At 40.9% G+C, this 22,830-nt stretch overlaps 1 protein-coding gene across 2 annotated transcripts in view; it reads left to right on the forward strand.

Moving 5' to 3' along the window:
* Nucleotides 1-22,830, forward strand: part of cdh23 (cadherin-related 23) — a 210,140-nt gene that overhangs the window by 115,081 nt on the left and 72,229 nt on the right. For both annotated transcript variants that reach the window (XM_049599677.1, XM_049599676.1), the window contains 3 exons: nucleotides 1,150-1,338; nucleotides 7,732-7,881; nucleotides 8,658-8,816. In XM_049599677.1, the coding sequence (XP_049455634.1) occupies nucleotides 1,150-1,338; nucleotides 7,732-7,881; nucleotides 8,658-8,816 (498 nt within the window). The remainder of the gene's footprint in view (nucleotides 1-1,149; nucleotides 1,339-7,731; nucleotides 7,882-8,657; nucleotides 8,817-22,830) is intronic.

Consider the following 22,830-nt stretch of genomic DNA (forward strand, 5'->3'; position numbering starts at 1 on the left):
CTTCCAGTATTGTTCACCAAGTGGTTCCCACGGGGTGTGAGAGGGTGCGTGAAATGGATTTCCAAGTGCAACTGAAAGTGGAAGGATTTGCGATCAAAGACATAGTTTTTCCCGTGTAACTGCAATGTTACGTTTGGGGATTTTGATGGCATGTCAAGTCAAATCGTTTGCACCTGTACATCACAACAAATGGCCTTTTAAGAGCACCTAATAGCCTCACTAGCACTCACGTATTTACTCATGCAGCTGCTGTTATTGCTCATAACAAGCAAGTTGTATGACATTTTTTTATGAGAGATACAACATTGAGATACAACTGGCTCTGAGGTTTAATACAAAAAAAGATGCTGGCTTACATATTCCAGCCTCAGTCTATCTTTTTAATTGAAATCAATAATTACAAAGAAGAAAAGTAGAATAAGCGAAAGTGCTGAAAACGAAAAAATGTCGCCCAAAATGTATTTATAAGATATGGATTTTTTTCCCTCTACATTTTCTCTCCCCCTCTCTGCTTGTGCTTTCTTAGGTGGTGCTACTATTGATTGCGGTGTGCCATAGTAATACAACTAATTTCTCAACTTCAGGGAGCTTAGATAGTGCTGAGCGTGTGGAGGTGGAGGTCAAATGATTCAGTGGCGTTGGGACGAGAGAGGCTAAACTACCTTGATTACCCAGAGACCAGCATGTTGTTCTTGCCTCTGCTCCTATTGCTTCTCCTATTGCTTGTGACACTCTTCCATCAATAAAGGACCACAGCTGCCCATTCCTATCTTTCTCTCCTATTTTTTTCATTTCAGAGGCCTCACATCTTCGATACTCAGGCAGCCAGAAAAGGGGAGAGTGTGTAATTGTGTCTTCTCAATGGGACTCCTTTCTCCCAAATCCCATTGTGTGTATGTATGTGTATGTGTGGATGGACATGTCCTGGCCCTCTCTTGGCCTCACTTTGAGCCTATTTCTATGATTGCTTTGAGTCCGTCCGTCCACCTTTTGATCCAATAAATGAACAGTTGTAAATACCTGGCTGAGATTGCGTGCGGACCACCTCCATCCAAAATGACATTTTCAGTGCAATCAAATCTCTCTCTCTCTCTCTCTCTCTGTCTCTTTATCTCTTTCTCTCCACTTCCCCCGGTTGCTCTCTATAAGGCCACAGAGTTGAAAGATGATCGCCGTCCATCTGACGCGACAGTGATGACCACCTTTACCATCCTGCTAATTGACAAGAATGACAACGCACCAAAGTTCAACAGTTCTGAGTATCGTGTTCACATCACCGAACTGGCCCAGGTGGGCTTTGCCCTTCCCCTCTTCATCCAGGCTGAAGACAAGGATGAGGTGGGTGGATTTCATCCTGATGGCTGACACAGTCACAACATTGTTACATTGGGCTGATACTCTTATCCAGATTAGGTTGCAATGATACCATACTGCCTCTGTATCTTACCATTTTTAGTAGAGATGTCTCAAGTCGATCCTAAGAATTCATATCCGGACCAATCTGGGCATATTTTAATGGATCGGTATTGGATGAGATATCGCTGATCAGAATTTGATCCTTTCTTTACTGCACTCAGCAGTTCTTTCTACCACAGCCTGCTATGTAAGTGCTGTTCTCCTTTACTCCTTTAAGTATTTTACTATATGCAGGTGAAAATTAAAGTATGTCATTGTAAAAATGTCTCTGTGAAAGTACCTCTGAATTCAGACACAGGGGTTGGCAACACACACTGATTTGCTGAGCTCCAACACTAACGAATCTCCTATCTCTGATTGTCGCTTTCACTGGTTAAAATGACAGATGTAGCCGGCAGCAGTTGATGGAATTAACGTTAATTCCATGAGTAACTTGATGACAGGCCAAAATGAAACTTTCTGTTGTCTGCTTAAAGTAATGTCTGCAGCTGTTGTTTGTCAGAAATCATTTGTGAGGGAAGAACCTCCACAGTTAAACACTGAGTGTTTTTGTAGTCCCAACAACACATCCTCTGTCTCGCTATGGGCTGTGAATCTCGTTTTACCTCATGGGTCACATACAGCCCAATTTGATCTCAAGTGGGCCATACCAGTAAAACCAATAAATAGTAACATGTCAGTAACAACATCATCAAAATGTTCTTTCTTTTAGTGTAAAAAAGTACACTCTGAAAATAGTCATCCATTTACAAAAGGGACGATTAACAAGCCTGAGATGTCTAAAGAAAAATAAGTGCAGTTTCAACCATATGCCTCAGATTGTCCACATTCAGCCAATCTGCTACTTACTGTCATTACATGCGCATTTTTCCATACATTTCCACTCCTGTGTAGTAACGCAGGCATCACCACACCAAACTAAAGTGGAGGCTATTAAGGAAGCAGGTTAAGTTATTCCCTGCCTTACAAACCATTTACAAATCAATAATTTTCACAGTGCCTTAGCAATAGGGTTCCAATAAGGTGTATGTTTGACACCCATACTCTAGTTTATCGCTTCGTGTCAATCCCAGGAGTCTTTAACTCGTTAGATATTCATTAATTGTATCTATAATTTAAGCTTATAAATGCAATAGTTTTGAACTAGGACCTTCAGTATTTGGATCAAGTAGCTTGCGTAAAATAATGTGTGTCAGCTTAAGTTGGCTACAGATGTTATTTCAGTGTCAACATTTAAGTAAATAGAAGTATCAGATCAGACTCTGTTGGCAGATGCTCAGTATTAAAGGACACAGATCAGGATCAGGGCCAGAAAACGTAATCATACAAATAGAGTTATTATTATTATTAATGAACAACCTGGCATTCCCAGGGACTGAAGAAGTACCTCAGAGACTAACAGCTGGCAGTGACACAAGGCATCAATGAAGGATTCATTAGTCTCATTTGCAAGACATTTTTCACTCTGTATTCAATCAGATAAGATCTCTCTACAGAGGTGAGTAGGACAGCTACACGTGAGTGGTGTGTATTTTGTGTTGTCATTTCTAGGTTTAGATTTATCTGGTTTATAAATGCAGCAGCCAAAAAGAACATCAGCCACTCTATGAAACAAAGTGCACGGCAGCTGTGTGTGTGTGTGTGTGTGTGTGTGTGTGTGTGTGTGTGTGTGTGTGTGTGCGTGCGTGTGTGTGTGCGTGCGTGCGTGCCTGCGTGTGTGGACTGTCAGCGTGGTCTGTCAGCAGCAGTGTACAACAACACGCTTTAGTGTGCTTTAGTGTGCCCGCCACTTCCCATTAGTTGTATCTATCATCCTACTGTGGTGACACACACTCAGACACTAATACACACACACACAGAAACACTTTTTCACTTTACGCTTGCTCTGCCACTCTGTCTCTCTCTTACTTTCCCTCTCCATCTCTCACATGTGCACATGCTCGCTCACACCAGCGCATTGGACTCGACTACAATTTAATTTGCTCTGGAAGAGATGGGATAGAGCATCAAATTATACCTAACGAGGAAAATCAATCACCTAGGGTGCAGATAAGCCGAAAGCTAGTCAACTCTGATTGATTCAGGCACAGCAGCCGCCAGGGTGGAATTTGACAGATAACTGCAAGTCAAGTGGATAGAGAAAAAGGTGGAGAGTAAAGAGAGACAGACATGAGGAGAGGAAAGGAAAGGAGGAACTCTGAGAAAAATGGTTGGACGGAAAGTAGCCTGCAATGGAGCAAAACTAGAAGTCTGAATAATTGGTGAAGCGAGAAGAAACAGAGAGAACGGCAGACGGAAGAGAAAGGAAGCACTTCAAGGAGCGATAGGAGGAGTATTTAGTTGCAAGTCTGTTTATTTATTCCAAGGATGGTGTGTTGCAATGGTGAGGGAGAGACCACGAGTGCATTGCTGCACGCAGGTGGGGTGACGACCCAGACACCTGGCATGTGATAAGAGGTCCCTCTGTGGGTTACCACCCAACATTTTACCATGAGCAAAAGCAGCACTCAGTCTGGGGAGGTACCCTGCCTCAAAGCATTACAGTATCTCCATGATAAGATTGCTCACCACAAATTGAGGAATAGCTATGGTAATTCTGAGATGGTTTTAATCAGATTCACCATAGATGGTGCATTAGAAAGCACTCCCTCAGAAGCAGTCTGTTAGCAGCCACGGCTCACTGCATATTTGTCATAAAACTAAATGCATCAGGAAGATCCCAGAGAAATGGGATTTTATACAAAAATGAAAAATGCAGTTGTGTTCCCACATTGTGTGCTGGAGACTGTTTCGCCAGTGCTGGATTGTAACACTGATGCCAATACTCCACATATGCGTCCATTCCAAGGAGTAAAATCTAGGAGACGTTTTTGTCTTGCACTTTTGTATTGCTGTTTTGATCCTTTAAACCTGTATGTCAGTGCTGCTACACACACTCGTTCACACTCCGCTACACCTGTGCTTTAATCTCACTTTTTCCAAGTGTGAGGGATTATAGGCAGACGTTTCATTTCTTAGACTATGACACAAGTGGTAGTTACCTCTCTCTCTGCCTGTCGCTCCCTTCACATGCTCTTCTGCTCGGTTAGCATCTATAAAACTTTTGCTGCTGGAACTTGTCACTAAACTTTGTGGCAGTCGCGTCTGACAGGGTGCTTTTATTGGGGGCTTCTAAAGGCAGAAGCAAATGGACGGGCAATTACGTTTATGGGCAGTTTGAGGTGACATCCCTGCATATTGGATGGTCTTTTAAATAGGAGTCATCAGCCACAATGGTTCTCCCAGAGATGAAAACAAAAACAAGGGGGCTATTTCAACCGCCAGCATAATGCCAATCGACCACTGCACCCGTCTTCCTCTGTCTGCCACAATGGCTACGTGATTGGCCGCCCTGCAGCTCTATATATAAAGACAGGAGGGATCTAGAGATGTTTTCTCAGCTAAAGACAGCCACAGGCTTCCCGGGTCTGTGATGTCATTTTGACCCTGACTTGGTTTATATTTACTCATGATGCCTTCGTACTGTGTGATTTATCTCAGGCAGAGAAGTAAGAGGAAGATGAAGTTTATAGGTCTTTTTTTAGAGGTTATGCAGAATTTAACTAAATCACTTATCAAATGGTACTAGCCTCGCCATCCAGACCCACCTGGTTATACAGAACATAATATTTCTAAATCAGGCTCTATGCTCATAATTGAACATTGTGTTTTTTTATCATACATTATAGTGAGCCTGAAACCAAACCCAGACACGTGCATCTGTATTGAGGTAGATAGTCATGGTTGTCATCAGGGATCACATCATCGCTTCTTTTTCTCCTTTATACAACACACACTGTGACTATTAAAGCACACTGTTACAACCAGGCTTGGGTAGTAACACATTACATGTTAGCAGGATTATGTAATCAAATTGCACAAAATAAGTAACATAATTAGCCCAGACTGCATTTGAAAAAAGTGTAATTAGATTAGTTACATTCTCAAAGATTATTTGATTACATTTTGATTATATCTTTTAAAAAATGCCAATTTAAAATATATTCATTATTTTTTCAGGAATAGCAAAGCTTCAATAACTAATGAAAAGTGTGTCTGATTTACAGGGATTTCTGGATAATGGAGTTTTTATTCCTTTTTATTTACACTGAAAATGAAAGATACACATTTTTGGTAAGTGCTCCATGTGGCCTTTGATTAAGAAATGGCAGAAACAAAAACACAAAAGAAATAGCATCCCATGTTCTCGAATACACACAGTACGCTTGTAGTTTGTGCCAGTACTATTTTTATAAGAGTAATTTCATTTGACCAGCTGTAAATGCTGAATATGCTGAATGCTTTTTATTTGCATTTTGAGATGTTGAGAACTAAAATTTTTGTGGCTGCGTCCATTTTATGTATAACGTGCAATATTTTTATTGTTTGATTTTGAAGTATTCCAGAGGTATTCAGATCAGGTAACATTTTTTGTAATCAAGTGGATTACAATACTAATTACAAAAAATGCCAATTCCCATGTTATTTGTATTCAGTGACTAACTACATTTCAGAGTAATCTGACCTAGCCCTTGTTTAAACCATCTTCACAGGCTGGGTGATCTTCTCAGTCACATATACTGTGTACAGCTCTGCGGGCAGTGCATGGAGATATACTCCATGTTGCACTCAACTAGCCATTTACATAATGTGAAACAGTATAGTGAAGCTTTTTGTAGTGGAGATAAAGAGGAATTCGGATGAGGAGACATGATTAATGTGTTGTTATGGACCATCATTTGATTCTTAGGTCTGCAAAGCTCTTGAGGTCAATTGTGTACTGGACCCTGAAACAATGTGAGGGTTAGTGTCCCCCTTCTGTTAACAGGAAATTTCTTTATAATTGTTTCTGTCTAAGTGTTCAACACTGTTTATAATGTGGTGAACTCATGGGATTGTACACAGTATAGAGCTGTGTATTAGTAAGAATCTGGCGATGTGATACAGGGGTTATGATTCAATACATTGCAATATAATACTGTAAGCAAGGCGATATATTGCAATTTTTTGTGTTTAATTTTATAGAACGAAAGCACAATATTGATCAAATCTGAGTTAAAAAGTTTTTTTAGGCAGTCAGAACAGTGAGATCTGCATTTGTATTTATTACAGTCCCTGTGGCAAGCTAGTGATATGTTGTCACGTTGGAGTGGAAAGAGTTAAACAGCCAAAAATAGGTTACAACACTGCTGTCTGCCAGTCTAGGGCTTAAACACAACACAAAATGACCCACTGTCGTAAATCTTTGCATGTAAACTATTTAAAATAGAAAATTGATACAGTGTTTAGTTAATCAATACAGTATTGCAAAACATACAATCACGATACTCAAGTGTACCAACATTTTCTTAGACCCTTAATACAGTTCACAGTATGCAGCAAACATCAAGACAACATCATCTTGCACACAACTGATTAGAGTAAATGGAGCTGTTTTCCCTGCTGATGCTGACTGTGAAGCCTCATAATCAGCAACATTATGGAAAACATCTATTATTCACTGCATTTTGTTTAAAAAACACATGCAGAAACGCAAACGTATGACTCATGTGGGTACTGCTCTGGAAAATCTAGGCATTTGAGTCACTCAGGTATTTACTCTGTACAGTTATCTTGCCTCTCAGCATCACAGCAGTGTACGACAGCACACTTTAGTGTGCATTCGTGTGCCCGCCACTTCCTATTAGTTGTATCTATCAGCCTACTGTGGTGACACACAGTCGCACACAGTCAGATACCAACACACACACACACACACACACACACACACACACACACACACACACACACACACACACACACACAGAACTCTGCCACTCTCTCCCTCCCTCACGTGCACATCTAAGATTTTGTTTTTCTAAACTCTGCACTATTATGTTATTAGTTTGTACTGTCAGACTAACACAGTAGTGTGACCTCTGACCTCTTACTACAGGTTGCTTGTTAAGTTTATGTTTATGATTATTATTTTACTGTCACAGTCAATGTTGATAATTCTGGGTACAACAAGCATCAAAATGCTCAGGATTTTGATGCATCTGTAGTTCTTTTCTGTATATTTATACAGTGTCTGTACCCTTGATATAAACTGTATCTTTTGTCCAATCATTTTTCATAAAAACTCAAAGGATTTACCGTAGCAGATTCTATCATCTACATTCTTCACTAGTAGGTTAGACAGAGTATATATATCACCACCTGCCCTTGCTCTCTCTCAACACCCCCTTTTTCTCTTTGTTTTTCTATACTCACCTTTCTCTTATTCTTTTATGGCAGGGGGTGAACAGCATGTTCCAGGTGTTTCTGACAGGAAACAATTCAGAGTACTTCACCATCTCCCCCACAGCGGTACAGGGGCGTGCCGACATCAGAATGAGGGTGGCCATGCCGCTGGACTACGAACACATTCGCAGCTACAGCTTCTCAGTGAGTTTTTAACTTATGAGTATTCCTATGGTGTGCATGTGGACATTTACATGAGAGGGTGAGTTCTGGGATGGTCTCCATTCCCTGAGACACACAGTGTGAGAGAATCCCCACAAGGCACAGCTTTCTAGGCAATATTCCTAAACAGGTGGGATGCTTGCACATGAGCTAAACTTGCTGTAGACATTTTCAAACACTGTCCAACAGATCAGTTTTGTAAAGATACAAAGTGGAATAAGAAAAGGCAGCCTTCTTTTGATGACCAATGGTCAGAGTAGCTGGAGACAAAGCGGCCCTGTTGTCTTCCTGTGAGACTCCCTTCGAATAAACTGTGGACCAAGAGTGATTTCTAAGCAGCAAGACTGATAGTAGCTCAATTATGTTTTTGTGCAACTTGTTTTCATTTGTCTGGACACAAGGCTCGATCGGACTGGGGCCATATCACTCTCTCAACACTGCAGACTTGTTTGATCAGTGAAATTGGTATTTCGTTACCTCAATTTACCCCTGAATGGTTTACAGAACAAGAGGGTGCCTCGCTCTGTGTATAATTTAAAATCTCTAAATCTCAAACAAGTCAATTCTTTACAACAGTAACTTCTATGGCACAAAAACTAATTATAATTATATTTTTTTAGGCATGCCACCTAAAAATATGAAATATTTTCTATAGGTAAACAAATGTTAAAACAGGACAGTTTCTCTTTTACCTAAATTATAATATCCAAGGCCATATTAAAACTCGTGTAAATATACTCCTTGTTGTCTCTCCTCAGCTTTATGCCAATGAGTCCATGTCTGACCATGTGGGGTTTGCTCGTGTCTTCATTGAGCTGATCAATGAGAATGACAACCGGCCCATCTTCAGCAGACCGCTGTACAACATCAGCCTTCCTGAGAACACACCTCCTGGTACCTCACTGCTACGTATCCTGGTGAGTTTCTTAGAAAACCACCATACAATGTGCACAGCACTCAGTTGAGAATGTGATAAATAACTCAGTGGATTCTTGTGATTTATACCTAAAGAGAAAGTTTAACTGGAATCCAAATAGATTACAATAAACCTGGCTTGTACTAGTAACTTTTATGAGGCTTGTTTTATTGGGAATGAAATCTTGGCTTGTTAGTTTACCCCATGCGACCCAGTAAACTCCTGAGACTTGAACATATGAGCCGCGATTTATGGTGACTCAAGCCAGGCTGCTTCAGACAAAGCACAAACGAATAAATGAAAAACTCACCGATGCTGAGATCCTGTATATTTCTGATACTATATGACCATGGTGGCAACTAAGGCATCTTCTGGATGTTAAAGACAATCTGTGGCTCAATGGTGGCTTGCTGTTAAACCCTGTGTGAACATAATTATGCAAATTTGTTGAAAAGCAGAATTAAATATTTATAGCTAACATAATAATTATTACTGCTACTTAGGGTTGAATTAACAACAACATTGTCAGAAAGTCCTCAATTCAAGCTAAATTACTTATACATTCTTTGTAGGGAAGTCTGATAGTGGAATTACTTGCTTTGTATGTAATTCAAGAAAATCATATTGGCAGTGATTACCCTCAAATTGCTGCTTATAGCTCAGACATAAAGTTTCATATGCTACTCCTTAAATCATTTGCCAGCTGCAAAACAGCATTACAGTCCAGTTTAAAACTGGATTACCATTATCACAGATTTTTAAAATGTCTTACTGTTCATATTGGATTAACATTAGACATGTCAATAAAAATGTGAGGACCACCTCCATTAAAAACTAATCCAATTAGAACAGGGCTTAAATGTTATTTTCAAAACTTATGCTGCAGTTTTCATTCCCTCCAGGTCTGTTGTTGCACCCTTTGTTTAGTTTCTCACAGTTGAAGTGTCCTTGAGGCCACCTCATCTCCTCAGAGCACCGCCGTGCAGCAGAGCTCACTCTCAGCTGCTGTCGCGCCAGCAGCCACTACTTAAACCAGATCGGAAAAAAAACCTCCCACCATCTCCCTATAATTCTGCATTATTATTCATTACCAGTCATTCCTGTGACAGAACGCCCACAATCCACTAGATACAAGTGCAAAAAGCACAGTTTGAAAATCAATAGTGTTTATAGACTGGGTGCTCATGAAATGGAGATTGCAGGGCAGTCTAATACCCGATAAGTCTGGCTGATGTTGGCCTCGTGCTGGAGCGTGCAGCCTGCCGTGGAATCCTGATTGCTGGCTGTAGAGAGTGAATGGGCTGTAAATAGAATGAGATGTGACGGCTCTCGGTGAGGACTGCACTGGCATGGATGGCAGCACTCATATACTGCATATACACGGTTAGATGAGGGTTTCGATATTCTGACCTGCTTACACACACCAGCGGCACTCAAGCCCTCTGAGATGCCACTAGAGACAAAACACACAGAGAGATTAAACAGATGTTTCCCACATGCAGCTAGCTTCTCTCTGAGGCAGAGAAAAATAGAAATAAACCCACAAATACCCATGTATGTATGTATGTATACATATGCATACACACACAGCAATCTCAAAGTCAGCATATGGCTAAAACTGAACAAAGTCATTGGTCATTGTAGGCCTAACATTACCAACATTAACGTGTGTGTGTGTGTGTGTGTGTGTGTGTGTTCAGTAATGACTTTGAACAGACTTGTTTACTTATGTGAGTCTGTCATAATTTAGTTCATTAGTAATTTAGACAGCGTGTTACTACGGTTGTAATCCATTGAAAATAGCTGAGACTGTTTATTTATGTGCTGCGGTCTGATCAAACAAGCCGCAGCCGCCTGACTTGTGTTTGTGTGAATAATGAGGTATTTATTTAGGAATGGACATTGCTTTCATGTATTGTATAAAATAAGTTATAAAGTGGAGCACAGAAAAAAGTCTAGATTTTGATTTGGATTCAACTTTATTGTCACTGCACAGAGTACAGGCACTGAGACAAGGGACTGTAGTTCAGTTTTTACAGTATGAGAAGTGTGTATGAATACGCTATATAGAGTGTGAACAATATGAACATAGGAAGCAGTGCAGGCCTAAGTAGAGTTATAAAATATGTAGTGCAGAGTGAAATTACAAGTATTATTTACAGTACAATATTATAAACAGAATAAACAGCTGGAGATATGATATAAATATGGTGCTTACATGATAAATCCAATATGTCCAATAGAGCGGTAAGAATAGTAACAAGATTATAGCTGCTGCGCAGCGATGGGTCGGGTATTAGGTAGTATTGACACTGGATCTTTGTGCAAAGTTTGGTTTATTTTCAAGTATGAGAAGGCAGATTTTCTAGCAGAAAAAAGACTTGAAGATGCTGCACAGTGATCAGTCATGCTCATGCAATTTTAAGCAGTAAGCTGGAGCATAAGAAGATGATTACATTACAATGTGGATTCTGCACCAGTTGAAGCTTGAATGCGCAAACTCTGGAACCTAAGACGGTCATCTACCGCTCTGAGCTAATTGGCAAGTAGCAACTCAACAGCTGCTCGAGTAAGCCATTCACTGTTGTGTAGGAAAGCAGATTTGAAACCACTGTAAAAAATTCCGTTATTTAGACAAAAATCTGAAAATACACATATTGCATCTAGACAGTATCGAGATGTTGGTAATTTGTTTGTAACAATAATTGATTTGCTCCATAAGTGAAAAACTGATGTTTAAAATTGCCATTTTACATTGACTCCAACTGTTTACATTAGAGCAAAATTCAAAATGCTGTCAAAAATTCAGTTTTTGAGATAAAATTCTGAAATTTGCCACACATCATCTACCATGACTCTAGAATTGTGTCCTTTTTTTCATGAACATTGAAGATTTATTTAGCGAGAATTTGCATTAGGGTTGGGTCGGTATGAGAAAAAAAAGGTCCGGTTTTTGTAAAAAAAACCGCATCAAGTCGGTAATACCAGATTTTCGCCATTTGGGGACGCAATTGACTCATTTAAAATAAAAAAACGACATAGGACAACAGAGTGACAGTAACAAGTTGTTTCTTTTATTCCTTACAAATAAATTTTGCAGCTTAGTCAATCAGTGCAAACAAGGGTTGCCTCCTTCGTCTGGCTCAAAGCCAAAGTATTGCCATAGTGGTGCATTCCTTGATTTCGTCGAGACTAAATTGTCCGCCATTATCGACTCCCCGTCACTATTAAACAAACTCCAGGCTAAAGTAGAGGCACATGCGCACTCGCACCTCCTAGCTCAGTCCCCGCCCCACCCCCCTCTCTCCTGCTTGCTGTGCGCTCGGTGAAGAGGCAGACACAGGTGCTCACAGACTCGGGCTTACTATAAGCGGAGAGGACTACGTGTAAAAATGTCTGCGAAAAATCCCCGTGATGTGAAAAATACATGCCGAACAGTCTTTTGTGTGACACTGGTGCGCGGAGTGGAGTCCGCGCGGTCGTGCTTTGTGCGCATAGGGCTTGCGGACGTCCAATTTTACCAGGCGGACCTCCGCGGCGTCCGCTCCGTGTATGTGCTGCCCGAGTATGCGGTCCGGTCGGTCTCAAAAAATAAAACCCGGTCCAAGACGGAGTACCGGACCGAATTGGTATTACCGAGAACCGACCCAACCCTAATTTGCATGTATATGTTTACAGTACCGTTTACAGTCAAACATTTTGATGCACTGTAGGCTCAATTTTTGATAAATCAAAAATCTGAGAAACATAGTTTGTGCAGGACAGTCTGAAGATGCTCTGTAGCAAGTTTGGTGTCAATTGAGCAAAAATTGTGGGAGGAGATAGGTTTAAGAAGTTTTACAGTTTTTGAAAAAAAAAACAGAGTGATGAACTTCATAATTTTTAATAGGTTTAATTGAACAAAAGTTTCTTCATTATTGGGGCTACAGTTTGATGAAAGTTGTGAAGTTGTAGCACGTATGGTTGATTTGTTATAAATTTTCAAAGTTTTGAACTTTAGACGCTTGCTGTAGCGCCACCATCAGGACTATTGGCTTGAGTTTACAGCTGAGGATATCTGGCATGAGACTGGACCTTTGTGCAAAGTTTGGTGATTTTTCACCCATGGGAGGTATGATTTCCTCGGAAGAAGAACAAGAAGAAGAAGAAGAAGAAGAAGGATACCTAGGATTACAATAGTGTCCTGGCTGCCTGGACCCTAATAAGTACAAATAATACTATATGGTTACATACTTCGCCTACAAAATTGCCCACCCGTTTACTCACTCAACTTGTTTAGTACAATCCAAGTCTCATTTATCCAATCTCATGGTCAGTCCATAACATGCATTTTCCACTAAAACCTTATTATTTAAAACACTGCGGCATAAATAGCCTTGCACACAGATGAGTCGTGCGCCTGGGTAAGGGCTTGTGCCTGAACTCTGCTCAATAAAATGCAGGGCAGAAATGTTTTAAATAGTTTTAGTGAAAATGCATGTGTTTGTTAAGTACTGAGCATACAAGTAGATAAATAAGACAGAGAAATGGATGTCTTAGTGTAGTTTTGCTGTTGTGAATTGCGGTCGCCTTTTGCTGCAATTCATCAAGAATTTTTTCTTTTTTTTGGATTCTTTGAGCACTTTGGAGGTATACCAGAAAAACAAAGTTTTCTTCATGAATTCAGCATGACACGGGATGACTAATTGATACACAAATGATCATTTTGTGGACAAAGTATTTCTTTAAGTGAAATCCATCATACTGCTGGTTCTGTGCCCCATAATTTTCAGGCAAAAGTGGAAGTGGAGAAATGTCCCTATTGTAATTGTAATAGGTTATTTCTCTTCAAATGAATCACCTGTTTTAGCTATATATTTTAAAGCACAGGGAACAAAAATGTGAAACTAGCCTGATTACATTCAGCCTTGTGCTCGAGCACTTTTCAACCCACTCCTATGAGTCAGCACCAGGTAAAATAATAACTTAACCTGTCCATCACGCCGCTGTTAAGGACAAATCATGTTGCTTGTCAACTGAAGTACAGCAGTTTGAGCTGAAGTGTTAATTGTGACAAAGTGAATACATCAGGTCCCTAACAACTGGTTCTCTTATTACAGAACTTGTAGTACATTAGTTCTTAACTCAAGCTTATTTCATTCTGAACTTTTTACTGCAGCTCTATGTATCCGTGCTTTAAAGTCTCTTTTGATTTGCGGGCACCTTGTCATTTTCCTGATTCTCTTTGTACCTGTCTCACCCAATCTCTTCCAGCAGTTCAAACTGCCTGCCTGGGTAAGTGCAGTGAACAACTCAAGGCATTACAATATAAGCAGATTGTTAGGCTGAGACTAGCCTCTCGGTGCTCTCAGTCAGATGGCTGTGAGGTGCAACAGATGGTGGCCAAATTATGTTTTAGCACCAAAAGGGAGGACAGCTCTTTCATTCTTAATCTGTCAAGGTGGCCTGGCCAGCCCTGCTCCATATACAGTGACACGCACACACAACCAAAACAATTCATTAAAGGAACAGTTTGACATTTTGGGAAATAAGCTCAAGATTGATACAGTAACTCACAACACTTTCATGTCTGTGCATTAAAATAAGCTAGAGCCAGGAGCCACTTAGCTTATGTGAGCCTGCGCCCAAGCAAGAAGTAGTTCATGCACGAAACTCCCTGTAAAACCATCAATTTGTGTTTTTTACATTTTGTTGTTGTTGTTGTTGTTGTTTTTTGTTTGTTAATGAGAGAGCTTTAGGCTACACTAAGACTACAGGCAAAAGAGACCTAAATCATATGTGGTCAAAAATCAGGTAAAGGTCAGAATTTTTTGCAATAGGACCTCATTCTGAATATGGAATTCATACAACATTTGTGCGGTAACCGTTCCCTGTCGCCAGCCAATACAACCCAACTCCCATGGGTTTTCTCAGGGAGATGGGTCACCTGAAGTGATTGTCTTGCTTCAAGGGTCTTGTAGAGAGAGGCGCTGACAGATGTAGTTAAAAGTAGCCCTTGTCATCCTGAAGTTTTGAATTGCAGTGAATGTATTCACCTCACGATCCCACCACTCCTGGCTCCGACTCCACATCCATACCCGCCCCTGCACAGAAGTAGCAGCCATTGTTCCACAAAAAGCCATAATCAAGAATGTGTTTGTCTTGCTCCTCGTCTTCGTTGTCGTTATCGTCTGCTCACAAATTCACTGGCTTCCACTGCACATTACCGTATAAATGAAACCATAATCACTGACCTCAGTGGCCACATATTGCTGCATGTGAACATAACCTCATAGGTGCTGGAACAGTAGGAGGGTATCCTTTTACCTTTGGATAGAGCCAAGCTAGCTGTTTCTCTTTGCTTCCAATCTTAATGCTAAGCTATGCTAATTTCCCGCTGACACTATATTTAGCATACGAAGTAGGTTAGGTATTAAGGTATAGTGATGTATTTAGAATTCCAGAAGGTATGATTTTCAGTAATGTCAAAAATACGGATGCTCCTGTTTTTGTTAAAGTGACGGAGATGCTGTTCCAAGGAGATTTGGTGCACAGCACACGCCGCCAGAGGTCAGTCTTTACTGGTGTAACACGCAGTTCAGCTGAGAAAGATGGTGACTATGAGTGGTAGGGATAACGTTAGAGGAATTGTAAAAAAGAAGATATGCCTTTGCCCCTGTTTGGGAGTATTGCATGCCACATATAATGTTATCTTGAGATGACTTCTTTCAACTACAACAGCTGCACATGATTTTATCATCTCTGTTCAGCCCACTGATGTCTTGGTGTCCGCAGCATCATTCAAAGTTGCGTCGTCTAAGTAGGCTCAGTAGGCTAATTGCATACTATTAAAACAGCACTGTGAGCTAGACATGGCATACATGCATGTCATTGACTTCCATCTCCAGTAGCTCAGCTTTTACGTTTGTGTATTTTTTAAACAGATAAGGTCATACACCATACACCCCAGTAAAATGTTCGGAAGGTATGAAGGTATAAAAAAGTAGATGCCGCCCTAGCCTGCTACACAGTGGTACCATAATGGATGAGTGCAAACAAATGAGTAAATTACCATTGTGAGACAGGCAGAGGGGATCATTAGATTAAGTTTTATCCTCTGCTATTACAGTAAGCATGACCATGATAATAGTTATTTTCAAGACCTCGGAACATTTCTGTTTCCTGAGCATGAAAGTGTTTTTGCGGCTGTATAGTATATCAATAATGTGGTGAAGGTGGTTTGTATGGAAAGAGGGTGGGGTCTGTAAGATGTTTATGCTAATTGAAATTATGCATGTTAGTTCCCAGTTGTTTTTAAAAAGTGCCAAGCAGGCGACCCGATAATGTAATTGAAATGCTTTGTCTGGGTTAATATTCATAGCTCATCTGATCAGAGCTTATGTACAATGTTAGTCAATGCATTACTCGGTGCCCGCTCCTGCATCCCTGTGGACACTTATACTTAACATAGGAGCACACACACACGCACACACACAGAGGCAGTGGCTGTTTAATATTTATGGTCTGCAGCATTACTTATCATTATAAATATTTATTGTGATTTACTCTTTTGTCTGGGTCTTTTTCCCTCTCTCACTCTCTCTCTCTTTCGGTCTCTTCCTCACCCTGGAGACTTTGCAGCTGCTCGTATCAGTGGAATCACTTTCTCTCTCTTCTTGGTTTTCAGAGAATTTCCCTCCTTTCATTTCTTATTTATTGTATGCCCTCTGTTATTGTTGTTTTCCCCTTTGTCTGTTTTACCATCACATTGCTAATGGTTTTCAGGTGTTGCATTGATTAACTTGGTGGTTCCCTATCTGTTTCTGCTTGGATTACAGTCTAGCTCTTTCTACCCATCAGGGTCTACCTCAGGGAATATGTATATATTTGAGGAGGATATACAGTATGCAAGTCTAATATGTATATGGAAGTACAATTTACCTGCACCTTTCCTTCTTCTTACAGTTGGTCGTGGCACCTCAAAAATGTATCAGATTCAACATTCTTCTTGGATTAGTGTCTTCTACCAGTGCCACAGTGTGTGTTTTATGGGCTCTGTGCAGATGCTGTATGTTTTAGGGCGAAGGCACAATGATAAATGCTTCCAGCAGAACGTTATAAATTACAGAGTGGAGGATGTTTCACTACCGCCACTGTTTAGACAGGCCTTTATGAGGTAATAGTCACAACAGTAATTATAATTCATTATTGTAATGAAGGGGGTGAGGCCTGGCTCTCCTGCATGTGGTAGCTCACGCGGTGTCACTGTTAATAATGGGGGGCTTATCATGTGTATTCTGACATTGCGAGACAGGGTGTGAATGGGTGTGCAGGGCTGAGGTCGAACAGGCGGGAGCTGAGAGTGGTGAAAAGTCTGAACTTTCTCAGAGTTAGTTCACTATCATTTCTCTGGGGAGGTGTGATTGCAAAATTAGAACAGGGACTTTGGTGAGTGTAGTGGAGCTAAAAACTGGTCTCGATCGGTTCATTTGTTTGGTCATCTGATAATGCTTTTATCCATTTCATTTAGGCAATAACAATAAAAAAATGAATAAAGACACTACACCACATTTTAAAAAGTAATACTTCCAGATAAACAACAGGGCTGTACCCAACTCAGAATATATACAGATATGTTTGAAACTTTAATCAGGCTCAGAGGGACTTCTAGTGTAAACTGTCTGAGATCAACTTATCCTCATACAATGAATCGCATGCTAACTAACAAATGATAGTACATACTTAACATAAAGTTATATACTTAACATGAAATTACATAGGTTAGGTTTAGGCAAGTGAAGTGACGTAGGTAGGGTTTAGGTTAAAGAAACATGGTGACAACGCATCTTAACATAACTCAAAGTTCACTTGGTTTTACGTGGTCCTGAAAACCATTCTTCTGGGTGAGTCCTGTGTTGACCCATCCACCACCCTGACCTGCCTCCATAAGCGGACTTTTGGTCATTATCCTACTTCCTTTTTACTAATGTCAGCACAATGGTCACATGATCACAGCCTTTCCAATTGCGTGGGTTATACAAGAATAACTGGTTCATAATTAGGGTTATATACAAATTGCAGTGCATAACTTTTTGGAGGTATACATACAAATAGTGTATGAGAACAGTCTGCTGTGACGCTGTGAGTTGTTTCTTGACCTCCGCCCTGCTGACCACAGATACCATGTACCTCCACACATGCTTTCTTTGTCCTCTCCCTTGTATGCAGTGTGTCTCTGTAGTATAGTCTTCACTCCTTATCATTCTCTACATCCTCCTTGTGCTTGTGCTAATCTCATTCCTTCATCATTGAGGATGGAGATGGAGAAAGAGAGGGGGAGGACCAAGGCCTGTCGGCAAAGTGAAGCTGCCAGCCACAGAGAGCTCTGCATTAAGCCTTTTCACTGGCAGCTCAAACTCTATCTCCGGCTTATACCCACAGTATGGCCCTCTCCCTCCATCTCTCTCCTCCTCTCTCCTTCTTAGTCTAGAGTTAACAGCTGTTTTTCCAGTGGTTCACATGTGGTTGCAATCATTACATAGTGGCTGCGTACGCATGCAAACAGGAGAATTTATCTTTCAAGCTGCCACAGTATGCTGTGAAGACATCCGTTCCACTTTATTGGGCTCTACTCTTACAAGTATACATTGTAAAAAAAAAAAAAAAAATGCTAAAGTTGTATCTCCCCCCTCTCCCTCTCTCTCTCTCTCTCTCTATCTCTATCTCACTGTTATCTGGGTGGTCAAGAGATAATAGAAACAGGCTGTTCAATCCTGTCAGCAGGCAGCAGTCGCTGTGAGCACCCCCACCTGCTTGTTAATGGTTTAGAGAAATAAAGCCGTCGTAAACGTACGCTCACCATCGCCATTACCCTAAAGTGTCCGCAGTAAAAACACACACAGCTCCCATCAACCCCCGCAGGTGCACTAGGTCACAGCTGGGGGACTGGCGAGAGATGTGGTCGGTCCTCGTTTGATCCAAGTAGGTGAGGGCTGTTGCATCTCGTCTCGGCTAAAGAGGTTTAAGATTTGCGCCGTTTCTCACAGCTTCAGCTGTACCTTCATGTGTGCAATATGAAAAATTATGGAATATATGAGGAATATATGAATACACTCATTAGTTTAGTGAAGTGAGTAGCTGTTGAGGACTTGTGATCATTAATTAGACACATATCCAAATAGTCTCAGTGTGGTGTCACAGTTCTTGTGCTTTTTCCAGGCTACTGCTCTGCTCTGGGTCTCGCTCTGTAGTATTTATCGAGATGCCAGCTCTGCACAGTCCTATGATAGTGTGTGTACATAGAAACAATAGAGTGCTCCAGTTCCCTTGTTAAAAAGCCTATGGCAGGGCTCTTCAATGTTTTTAGGCCAAAGACCCCTTGGTTCAAAGAGAAACGGAGAAGAGACCCCCTACTAAATATATTAAAGTTGAGTAAATAAATGGAAGATTTTCAGGTCTTCTCATGTGCTAAGTCAGCAGCAGTTGTAGCATGGCTAGGCACATTAGCTTCAACCTCTGCACCTTGGTGGTTTCTGAGTTGGACAGTATAACTTCTTTTCCACCAACATTTCCAGGTAAATTCCTGGTAATCTGTGTGGTTTGCGTTTCCACCGCATCTCAAAGTTCCGGAATATTTATTCAAATTAGCGTGATGATGTAGATGATTCGGTGTGCTCCCTGGTTTTAGCTCCACCAGCTTATTGGCTGGTAACATGCTTGTGTAGAGAGTTGGGGCTGTTTGTCTCAGCCAGCAGCTAAGACAAGTTTAAAAGTATTTTAAGATAAGGGTCAGACTAAGTTAGTCTACATACAGACAGCTGTCATTTGAGCTTATTAGTAACAATTCACTATCAGCAGAGCTAGTGTGCTGTCCTTGTGTAAGACATAACGCTAGTGACGGTGGATGAGAGACTGTGGACAGAGCATATTGAATATGGCTGTCTACATGTTTACATGTTCATGCTTGCTGAACACATGTATTGATAAAGTATTGGCTTCTTACTCGCTAAGGTTTAGTGTCACTTACAGTTACGAGTGTAGCTGCCATCAACTCGAGTCATTTTCGAGTTATCTTCACTTTGTTTCCATCGGAGCCACTCGGCTGTTCACCGGTTTATGCGTCGCGTTGGTGTGTGGGTGTGTGGATGTGTGTGTATATGAAGGAGTTCAGCACCGACACAAAAGAACCGATACCGTCAGCGCATATCAATCCTACCGTCTTTGATACTGTAGCCCCCCTAATTTAGTACTGGGTTTCAGTACCCACCCTTAATCAAAACACAAACGAAGAGAAGCTTGTAAAAATGAAATAAAGTTTGCAGCCCCACCCCTCAAGAATTCCGGGTAATCTGAAAAGTCCTACCCCCTTTCTGGGTACTTTTTTCAGGGAAAGTTTGGGGATGAGGGAAAGTTTTTACCTGGGTAATTTCAGTGGATACGCGCCTAGGTTTTTCACTGGCCAGTTGGTTTCAATAGTACATAACTGTTAGATAACTAGTTCACCTCGCTGTTATGGATAAGTGCTGCATAGTGTTTCAGTATTAGCTAGCTCACATGACTGCACACAGATTCATGGCTAACAGTTAGCCTATCATTGATGTTGTGTACTATAAATTCAATGTTTTCTTATGAGCCACTTTATCTTTGCTAATAATAAATTGACTGGATGAATTGGATTGGATGGATTAATGTTTATTCTCATATATATTTTAACTATTGGGAAAAATACAAGTAAAATAGAAATTATCAAACAACAACTTGGCAGCCTCCTCGCAGTAACTCTGAGGACCCCTTAGGGGTTGCTGACCCCCTGTTAAAGACCCAGGGCCTATGGGATATTTCCATTGGATTTTGGATTATTGCAGAAAACAGAGATAAACACACAAGAGACTCACATGCCTTAATATGCGCAGCCGCCCTGGCTACTACAGCAAAGAGCAGACACGCTTTGATTACAACACATACAGAGCAGAGGGAGTGTGACTTCATTTTCTGTTCAGGGTGCCATTTCTCCACTTTATCTTTACATAGCAAATATTGAAAGGGATAGCTCCATATTTTCCTTCAAGTCGGTCTTAAAACAGGGCATAGACGCCCACATGTACACTGAAACATGTTTTTGTTTGCTTATTCTGGTCCAAACTGGCAATAAAGAGTTTCCTGATTCCAATAAAGAAGACCACAGTCCTTATTTTGTGTCAAAATACAATCTGAGGTTTCAGCGGTTTGACTTAGACAAACCAACTGGATATCTTCCAAAGTTAGTGCTTCAGTACAAAATTAAAAAGGCTAAAATGAGAAGATACCTACTTAATTTGATTAAAACAGACTGCTGAAGCCTCTATTAACCTGTTCGCTTTAGTTAAAGTTTCAAACACATTTTTACACAGAACAGCACTGGGTTTGGTTCACCATCTCTTACATTGAAATCATTAGGAAAGGATCAGGAGCATCAATTACAGTGACCAATAATTGTAGTAATGTACATACAGGCATGTGACTATTGTCTTAAGACAGACTTGAAAAATGTGACCCTATCTTTTAATCTACGGCAAAGCTCTTTTCATTGCATTTACATATTTTTTTACTGATGATTATCGAGCAGACATGATTTGAAGAAAATGATTTACTCGAGTGCTGTAAACTGAGATGTGCAGTCTGATAGGACGTGCATATCTCACTCTGAATTTGCATTTGATTCCCATGGTGCCTGTGAGTGCAGTGGGAGCCACAAACTTCCACACTGCTGATCCACAGGCACCTAATTTTGCTGAGATGATATAGTGCTTCAACATGAAGTAATGCGGTATGAAATGTGTTATATGATCAAGATTCTGTTTTGTGTGTCACACACACACACACACACACACACACACACACACACACACACACACAGAGTACAATATGCAAAGTGTTAAGATGAAGGGGGCTTATTTAAAAGTATCTGTTTTCTGTATCTCACTTGTATCACATTTGTGAAGATTGATCCATGATCTTGTCATGGATAGAGAACCTTTCAAGGAGCTCGCGTGAGTGGAACTAACCACAGCTGAGGAACCACAGCTGAGGAAGATAACCTGACAACCGTGTCTTCATCATTGTCTCCCCCACAATGATTGTCAGAAACTGGACATCTTCACTGTGCTGCTGGTGGTGGTGTGTGTGTGCATGTGTGGATGTATGTTTGTTATCTATTCTTTGCGATTGTATTCAGGTGTGCAACACTGAGACAGAGGAGGTTGTCTGTGTTTAGACTGGGGGTCATCTCTATTTTGACAGCTGGCTTTGACAGCCCGTAATTGGTTTCCTTTTCCATGCCTCTCAAAGCTTCTGCAGAAAAAGCAATTTTAGGAGCCAATCAATTCAAATTCCAGCTCACTCACGATAGAGAAGCCTGTGCAGCTTTAACCTCCCTCGCTGTCCATGAGATAGCTGGGCTGATAATCTGCTCCCTTGCCCCCTCCAACCCAGCACCGATTTATACACATACTCACAAACACAGGCACACACTACTACCCCTGTCTTTCTGTCGCCCATGAGGGGAAGCTCTCATTTCTACCTTTTCTTGAAAGCAATTGAGTGTGATAATAAGAGTTTATACTGTAAATGGGTGGGGTGCATATTTACCCCAAGACTGAATGAACCTGGAAACACTGTGCCTCTCTGTCCACGTGTATCCATTTCACATACACACAAACATATGCACCCACATACACACTATACTTTGCACACAGAAACACTCACATCATTGCACACATTCTGTCACACTTGCATAAACAGGCATGCAGACACACAAATGAGTGCACTGGTACACAGGTACACCCAAATTCATACCTACACACACCCACACATACACACGCTCACATAGTGTTTGCCTGCTGGCTTTGCCTCTCTGAAGGGAAGAAACACATCATTTAACCAAACTGGTCAACTGAGAACTAATTTCTCTTTTGTAGTTACTGCCTGAGGACCCTAGGGTTTGCAGAGTTTATATTGGCAATCAGCAGCGCACTGACTCTTTGTGCAGAAACTCCTTA

Source organism: Epinephelus fuscoguttatus, linkage group LG16 (assembly GCF_011397635.1).
Source record: "Epinephelus fuscoguttatus linkage group LG16, E.fuscoguttatus.final_Chr_v1".
Taxonomy (NCBI): domain Eukaryota; kingdom Metazoa; phylum Chordata; class Actinopteri; order Perciformes; family Serranidae; genus Epinephelus; species Epinephelus fuscoguttatus.